This window comes from Carassius gibelio, chromosome B22 (assembly GCF_023724105.1).
Source record: "Carassius gibelio isolate Cgi1373 ecotype wild population from Czech Republic chromosome B22, carGib1.2-hapl.c, whole genome shotgun sequence".
Taxonomy (NCBI): Eukaryota; Metazoa; Chordata; class Actinopteri; order Cypriniformes; family Cyprinidae; genus Carassius; species Carassius gibelio.
Genome location: NC_068417.1, coordinates 443,939 through 452,593, shown reverse-complemented (window position 1 = coordinate 452,593; position 8,655 = coordinate 443,939). Strand labels below are relative to the sequence as shown.

Genomic DNA, 8,655 nt, shown 5'->3' with positions numbered 1-8,655 from the left:
TCTGAATCTGGAAATCTCTTCTCAACTTCATGTGATTATTCCTTCTATTAAGATTAAATCACCAGAGCATTCAAAGCGACAAGTGTGTGATTTGTGATAACGACAGGGCTACTTAGAGAAATGAATAAAAGTTCCTGAAATATAGATTACCTGAAGCTGATGATGTGAGAAGAGAGTGATCGTGACGGAGCTGCACAATGACCTGTGAGAAAACCAGTTTTACACAACACAAAGCACGCAGGGTCAGTTTTTCCTGTTTTTTATTGTTGCTGGAGGCCCTAATACAACATAAACCGTAAGCTTTACAAAAAAAACAAAAGCAAAAAAAAAGACCTAAAGAAAAAAAAGTGAACTTGACAAATAATTATCCAACCCAAAGAAAAGAAGGAAACCGTCTGACGCTCCCAGATGGACAGAGAGGAGAGTATGTTTACTGCATCATGACACGTTAAAAACATGACGTTAAACACACTCGCGCAAAACACACACTCGTCTGCATGGACTCGAGCACAAGTTTTAATATTAACAGCAAGACAGTGATCAGAATACATACATACGTGTGGATATTTATATATAGATTTATATTCATATAATCACCCGCTCCTCGTTTATTCCTGACGCGTGACACTACAAGAAAACGTGTTCTTCTGATGGCAAGAGAAAAGCTCCGCCCCACTGCGATGACGTCACCGAGAGCCAATCAGATGCTGTCTTAATACTACATGATTACAGAGCAGAGAGAGAGAGAGAGACGGGTGAGGTGATACGAGCCCAAATACAAAAACAAGAAGCGTAGCCTTTTCTCCTTTTTCCTTAGTTTAGCGCAGACGGAGACAGTGGTGAGGTGGAGAGAGAGGGAGAGAGAGAGACAAAGAGAGAGAGAGAGAGAGAGATGGTCTCTAGCTCTGCTGTTTGCTGCGCTGGTTGAGAGCGTGCATCAGGTCGTTCTTCAGAGCCTCCTGCTTCGATTTATCCGCCAGCATCTGAACGCTCCTGAAACACACGAGGGAAGAGAGACGGGTTTAGTTCATCAGCAGACGGAGAACAGGCTTCAGGAGAGCGCTCACATCAACTCCACATGCTGTTAAACAACAAACACATACCTCCTGATCTCAGATACACACTTCATTAAGCAGGCAATCTCACATCAGTAAACACTCAAGACGTGTGTATTCAAGTCAATCAGATCTCTTATATTCAAATGTCTACTCTTTATTACTTCAGCTGCTCATTCAAAGAGATCATTGGTGCTTCATAATGCTTAAAACGCTTATTATTCGATTTAAGATTTAAGACTTTTTATAGGCTTTTAAGGAGCCATGTAAACCCTGAGAAACCAGCTCAGCTGTGCAGTAAAAGTGAATCGACAGCATGACACTACAGTTTAAACCACACGGGAGGTCTATGAACACTGGTTAATACTGATGAGCAGTACCCAGAATGCACTGCATGCAGTTAGTGTGTCTGTTAAGGAGGTGTGCAGGCGGACACACACAGACATCTCTGACCCTAGTCGATGTAGATCTGACGCTGGGTCAGAACCTGAGAGAGCTCCCTCTGCAGCTGACGGTACTTTTGATTATCAGGAAGAGACTCGATCGATCTGGAGCCCCAGAACCACAGAACCACAGAACCACAGACAGACAGTGAAAACAGGAGGAAACCTCAACTAATGCATAGGACTCTGCCGTGAATCTGTAATGAATCTGAGTCTTTAGTCAATCTGTGATGAATTTGAATCTGTAATAAATCTGTAATGAATCTGAACCTGTAAACAAAATAATACTAATAATAAAAACATTAAATATTAAGTAAGTATATTTGTTGATGTAATAAAGTGACTCAATAAAACAAAACAACAGTATTGGACATTTATATGAGAGACGTGGAAGCTGGGTAAGAAGTCAATTTTCTGATTCATAGAAGAAAAACACGTCATTATATTCAGTATTTGTGCTGGCTGTCTGATTCATAAACAAATGACTCTTATGAACCAGTTCTTTAAATGATTCATTCCAGAAGACTCGCTCATTCGGAGGTTACTGTCTGAATGAGTTTACTTCATGAGCTCACTCAATCACTTACTATTAATACAATAATAATAAACAGAACCCGAACGGTGCAGTCTTAAAATATTACACACTTGTACTTATATACCTGCGCAGCACCTGAAGTGCACAGCCCAAAACAAACTAAATAACAAATAATTAAAAATGTGTTTTTAACGTCTCTAGAGACGCTGCAAGAGTCAAACGTGTCTATGAATACACAGAAAACAGGAAAAGCAGCGTAATGCAATAATAAACCTGTGAAGAGCTGCTGTGTGTCTGATCTTTCACGTGTGCTTCACGCTGACAGACGGAGAGATGCGGTTCATTTATAGATCTACTTAATACAAGTCTACTGCTGTTACACCCTCAGTCATTCTGAATCTGAATGACCTTGACCTGTCAGATCTGTATTATCTCTGAGCATGTGTATAAGTCATGTTTGTAGAAGATGTAGTTTTAGTTCATGCAGTGTTTGGTGTGGTGAGACGCACCTCAGGCCGTTGACGATGTCCTTGGTCTTCCCGAAGTAGATCTCGTTGAGAGTGGAGCGGATCTTGTTCTCCATGTCCTGACACACACACACACACAGAGAGAGAGTTTGAGTGTGTGTGACGACACGTGTGAGCTAAACTAGCATGTGTTTGTGTGTGTGAGAGAGAGAGAGTCACCTCCACCAGTCGTCCGATGTTAGCGATGTGAGGAGAGGATTCACCCACCGTCTCGTCTTTCTCCATCTGCACACACACACACACACACACGGAGGGTAACCCGAGGCGGTCACATGACTCCCTGAGCACTATAAGAGGAGCGGGGGGGGGAGCGGTACCTGTCGGGTGAGACTGCCGCCCAGGTTCATGGTGCCGGAGCCGGTCTTGGTGGTCTGGAGCCACAGCATGACTGTCGACGTGAGTTTATAATGAGCCGTGCGGCCGCTCGACTTCTCCTGGAACACACACACACACACACGCTTCACACACACACCACCACACTACAAACAGCCTCAGACTCTTAATGACTCTCACCTGCACCTCCACCACGTGGATGGAGTCCCAGCATCCCTTGATCTTCTTGGAGCCGTCTCCAGCTTTCTTGATGAGGATGACTCCGGCGAATCCGTGGTCCAGATCCCACAGGTAGACGGAGGAAACCCCGCCCTCGAAGTACCTGAGAGAGAGAGGGTGTGTCAGTCACGGCTCTCGGCCAATCAGAGCGAGGGGGCGTGTACTCACAGGTCTCTGTACTGGTCGAAGGCGTTGTTGGCCTCCACCTCCAGCTTACGCAGTCGAGCCGAGGGCATGGCTCCATCATCGATCGGAGGCTCGTACTTATTACTCCACGGAGACCTGAGACAAACAAGCACTCAGTGCTGCACCTTGTGTAGCCGGAGACACTGTGTGTGTGTGTGTGTGTGTGTGAGCGCACCTGTAGGAGTCTCCATCACGGTTGTAGTCACACAGCAGATAGTCTTTGCCCACCACTTTATCACGAGCGATCTTCAGCGGCTGATCCACCGACGACAGCAGGTCTTCACACAGACTGGGCACCTGACACACACACACACACTCCTGTCAGACCTGAGTGCTTGCTGTGTGACTGACACTAACGCTAATAACTGCTAACACACACACACACACACACACACACTGACCAGGTCGATGAGGTCGCTGAGGTTCTTCTCGATCTGCTGTGGAGGCAGACGTCTCATCAGGTCCAGAGCACAGTCCAACTGCTGCTCGTTCTGCAGAAACACACACACACACACACACATTCAGCTTCTGCTCATCCTGAACCAGTAAAACATCACACCAGAGGATTTCTGTGACATTGATGATGCTGGAAATACAGCGGAGCATCACAGAAATACATTACACTTTAACACAGATTCACACAGAACACAGATGGATATATCTCTCTTCTGATTGGCCGACGCATTCGAGACAGGACTTTTATTTTGACAGCGCTGAGAGCGCACAGTGCTCATATTCTCTCTTTATTTTACACATTTAATTTATCCATTTTCTAATATTTGATTAAAATAAATACAATGATATGATCTTTATTTCAGCATCATCCACCCTGCTTTACAAAACAACATCAGAACTATATCAGTCTCCCACTAAACATTACAATACAACTACAGTCTCAGATCAGCTCAAACAGCACAGTCATGTTCAGATAGATGGCATTTCAAGTCCAAGGACTAAAATAAACTATTCTCTTTTACAATTAATTGAAAAAATATAACTAATACAAAAAGAAGATTTCTAAAATTAGAAACGTTGCCATGGCGAATAACTAAAATAAAATGTTTGAAATACAGTTGGACCAACAAATACTAGATTAAAACCTTACATTTGTATCAAAATTAGAAATGTAAAGTTATATGAAAAATACATCTTTATTTTAATGAATGAAAAAACACAGTATCTTTGGCTGAAACTTTAACGTTTAACATTTCTGTCCAAGTTAACGTTAGAGTACTGACATCAGTAATAAATGAAACCCTGAGCGGAAGCTTGCTGTATTTGAGTTGGATGCTGTATGATTATTAACACCGTCCAAGTTAATGTGTGGCTATTTTAATCTGGTCTGGGAAACTCTGGCTTAGGCCAAGAACAACAAACGTCCTCTAACTTCCTGTTTGTCATCTGCTCCGCTTTAACGGGTGACTGCTGTCTTTCAGAGTGAACACTAAAACACAAGCTCTTGAGAACTGAGAGAGAGTCACAGCGACACCTCGGGCTCCTGACGCCAGGTTTACACGTGTGTGTGTGTGTGTGTGTGTGTGTGTGTGTGAGGGGTCAAAGGTCACAGCAGACACACCCCCAGCTGCTCCGGGACGTCTGAGAGCATCTAAACTCTCGCTGTCTCTGAGAACATGTGAAGTGAACCTGGAGTCTCTTCCCATAACATCCTCACACATCTGAGACTCTGGAATAACTGCCTGATGAGTGAACACTGATATAACACCAACACAGATCACTTCTGTCAATGATCCGGAGTTACACATCGATCTACGACGAACCTAAACCCTCAATGATAAACACCCCAACAAAACACCCCTAAAACAGCAAATACAGAAACCATAAACTAAACCAACATTACACTCAAGAACCCTGAGAACAAACACTAAACCCTCAAATACTAACCCAAGAATAAACCCTAAGCCAAGTCTAATAGTGACATGTTCAAACACTAAACCACTGAACCCCACACTACTTCAAATACTACACATTAAAGCAGATCAATACTAAACGCCAACATAAACACTTCTCTGTGCAGAATTTGAACACATCTCTCCATTTTCAAGTGAAATTCAGACACTGAATAAATGTCCAATAAAACACTCAAAGCATAAACAAACAAACAAACAGTCAACCAATCCAACACTCAACACATTTAACACTTGAACCAATCTAACACCGCACTCTTAAATAATAAACCCTTGAAAACTGACTCTCAAAATAAACCCTATTCAAGTCCCAAATCCAAGAAAACACCAAACAAATACTCAAACGCTTAAAAGTTAAAGGGTTAGTTCGCCCAAAAATGAAAATTATGTCAATAATAACCCCTAATGTCGTTCCAAACCCGTGAGACCTTTAGATTTAGTCCGAGAGCTCTCAGTGCCTCCATTGAAGCTGTGTGTACGGTCTACTGTCCATGTCCAGAAAGGTAAGAAAAACATAATCAAAGTAGTCCATGTGACATCAGAGGGGCAGGTAGAATATTTTGAAGCATCGAAAATACATTTTGGTCCAAAAATAGCAGAAACTATGACTTTATTCAGCATTGTCTTCTCTTCCGTGTCTGTTGTGAGAGAGAGTTCAAAACAATGTAGCTGGATATCCGGTTCCCGAACGAATCATTCAGTTCACCAAATCGAACTGAATCGTTTTAAACGGTTCGCGTCTCCAATACGCATTAATCCACAAATGAATTAAGCTGTTAACTTGTTTAATGTGTCTGACACTCCCTCTGAGTTCAAACAAACCAATATCCCGGAGTAATTCATTTACTCAAACAGTACACTGACTGAACTGCTGTGAAGAGAGAACTGAAGATGAACACCGAGCCGAGCCAGATAACGAACAGACTGACTCGTTCACGAGTGAAGAACCGGTTGCATCAGTAGTTCTTTCAGACAGTTCGATTCAATAAACCGGTTGAAGAAAACGGTTCACCGGTTCTTTTGCGCTCGACATAAAGGTGTCATTGGCAATGACTGCCCTTGATTCAGCCTTCGGTTTACCAGCGCTCATAACACTAGCACAGAATCAGTTCAGAATCAGTCACCAAAAGAATCAGTTCAGTTCAGATGTGTGTCGGTCTGCTTCACGCTGAATCACACATGCGCAGTATCATCAGCTCCTCGGTTCACGAATCGGACGCATCTGACAGAAACGGTTCTTGACTCGTGAACGAGTCATTATCTGGCTCGGCTCGTTGTTCATCTTCAGTTCTCTCTTCACAGCAGTTCATTCAGTGTACTGTTTGAGTCAATGAATTACTCCGGGATATTGGTTTGTCTGAACTCAGAGAGAGTGTCAGCCACATTAAAAAAGTATTAGAGTATTAGAGATGCGAACCGTTTAAAACGATTCAGTTCGATTTGGTGAACTGAATGATTCGTTCAGGAACCGGATATCACAAACTGCTTTGTTTTGAACTCTCTCACACAGACACGGAAGAGAAGACAATGCTGAATAAAGTCATAGTTTTTGCTATTTTTGGACCAAAATGTATTTTCGATGCTTCAAAAAATTCCAACGGACCCTCTGATGTCACATGGACTACTTTGATGATGTTTTTCTTACCTTTCTACACATGGACAGTAGACCGTACACACAGCTTCAATGGAGGCACTGAGAGCTCTCGGACTAAATCTAAAATATCTTAAACTGTTCTGAAGATAAACGGAGGTCTCACGGGTTTGGAACGACATGAGGGTGAGTTATTAATGACATCATTTTCATTTTTGGGTGAACTATCCCTTTAAGCACAATATTAAAGCCCTAGAGAAGTCTAATACTCAACCCTTCAAACATCCTCAGACCAGCCTTGAACACTGATGGACAAACAAATCCTGATATTAGTGATTACCGTTTGATGACCGCCTGACTGACCTATCACAAGCCCCTCCCACCGAACACAGATGAGCCAATAGCAGTCCAGGACAGAGAAACACCGGAGGATCCCAAGCTTTCAGCGGTTTGATGGTGTTTAAGCTACAAAAATGATCAAATGATGAGCCTGGCGCACTGTAAACAAATAAAACATAAACACATAACCCAACATTAAACCAAACAAACACTCCACCCATTAAACACCAAAACCCATCTGACAGGTAAACTCAAACATAAGATTCTTAAATACTAAACTCTCAAATACTGAACTACATCAAAGAAAACCCAATATTAAATTATTCTAACCAAACACTAAAAAACCCATTTGACAGTTAGCAGATACATAAACACTGCTAAACCCCAAAACATCTGAACAACACACACTATGACCCTAAAGTCAATCCGTAAACCCTCAAACCAGCCCTGAAGACTACAATATTAAAATCAAAACAGCTCTCAAACACCAAACACTAAACTCAGATAGATCGATACTACGATATATAAATACTAAAACCTCAAACACTGACCACCAAATGACCCTAACAGCCCTAAAAATAAACTTAAGGTCCGAGAACTCTGACACTACACAGAATAAAGCTACAACAAACAAACACCAATCCGACAAACCCTAGAGCCCTGAGAACACAAACACAATCTATAGACCCCTCAGAAGCCTCTAACACTGGGCACATCTGAGACAGACACTAGGCCTGCAGCGCTCAGTGCTCGCGGGGTGTTTATTTCGGGTGTTTTAGCGCGTGTTGTGGTGTTATAATAGTGGTCTAGGGCTCGGGTTCCGGGAGCGCTGCGCGTCTCTTCCTAAAACGGCCATCAGCTCGCCTCAGCTCGCGCGCGCGGCGGATCTTACCATGACTGCGGCGCTCGGTGTCGGTGTCTGAGGGACTGAAGCGGCGGAGGCGGGTTCGGGTCGCGGTGCGGTGCGGCTCGGTTTGGGTCGTTCTGGACGCAGTTCGGCTTCGACTCTCTAACGGAACCCAGCCCTGTCAGCGCTGCACTTCCTCATCCGGGACCCTGCTTGCATATCCGGGTCATTCTGCTGCGATGCCGCACAGACCAATCACTGGCGCTTTAGTAAGGCATGGCCAAATATAGAATAAGAGGGGCGTGGCGGAAGTGAGGAGGGCGGGGCGTGGGGCGGGCGCTAGAGGGAGGCAGAGAGCAGTCATTAAAAACAATAACATTATATAAAAATAACCACCTAGAACACTAAACGAGAAACTTATAAAAAAAAAAAAAAAAACATTTCTATTTAGTTTAAGTTATGTTTGTTTATTTTTATTTTATTTTGTTTATTATTTTAGTTAAGTTTTTTTTTTGCACTTTGTATTTTGGTTGTTGTTTTATTTCATGTAGTCTGAATAACACTTCAAAACAAGAAGCCTGAGCTCAGTCAGAAAAATAGTTTTTTTTCTTTGTTTTGTTATTAAAATCATTTTAGAGAGAGAAAGATAAAAGTG

General features: G+C 42.8%; 1 protein-coding gene across 2 annotated transcripts; it reads right to left on the bottom strand.

The window, feature by feature from the left end:
- Positions 1-243: 243 nt before the first annotated feature.
- Positions 244-8,236, bottom strand: LOC127987600 (F-actin-capping protein subunit beta isoforms 1 and 2). 2 transcript variants are annotated; one of them, XM_052589975.1, is made up of 10 exons: positions 8,046-8,220; positions 3,700-3,789; positions 3,474-3,595; positions 3,281-3,394; positions 3,074-3,215; positions 2,878-2,994; positions 2,720-2,785; positions 2,543-2,619; positions 1,509-1,603; positions 244-993 (listed from the first exon to the last, which is right to left on the bottom strand). In XM_052589975.1, the coding sequence occupies exons 1-9, from the start codon at positions 8,046-8,048 to the stop codon at positions 1,510-1,512; spliced, it is 825 nt and encodes a 274-aa protein (XP_052445935.1). In that variant the 5' UTR covers positions 8,049-8,220; the 3' UTR covers positions 244-993; position 1,509. The 2 variants fall into 2 exon arrangements, with proteins under 2 accessions (XP_052445935.1, XP_052445934.1); XM_052589974.1 differs by lacking the exon at positions 1,509-1,603 and having other exon boundaries at positions 8,046-8,236.
- Between the last annotated feature and the right edge of the window lie 419 nt (positions 8,237-8,655).

What these genes read in the sequence shown, in the direction of transcription:
- LOC127987600 (XM_052589974.1), bottom strand. An exon ending in TTCGACCAGTACAGAGACCT is followed by an intron (nt 3,216 to 3,280) that starts GTGAGTACACGC and finishes TCTCTCTCTCAG; the next exon opens with GTACTTCGAGGGCGGGGTTT. An exon ending in ACATCGGACGACTGGTGGAG is followed by an intron (nt 2,620 to 2,719) that starts GTGACTCTCTCT and finishes TGTGTGTGTCAG; the next exon opens with GACATGGAGAACAAGATCCG.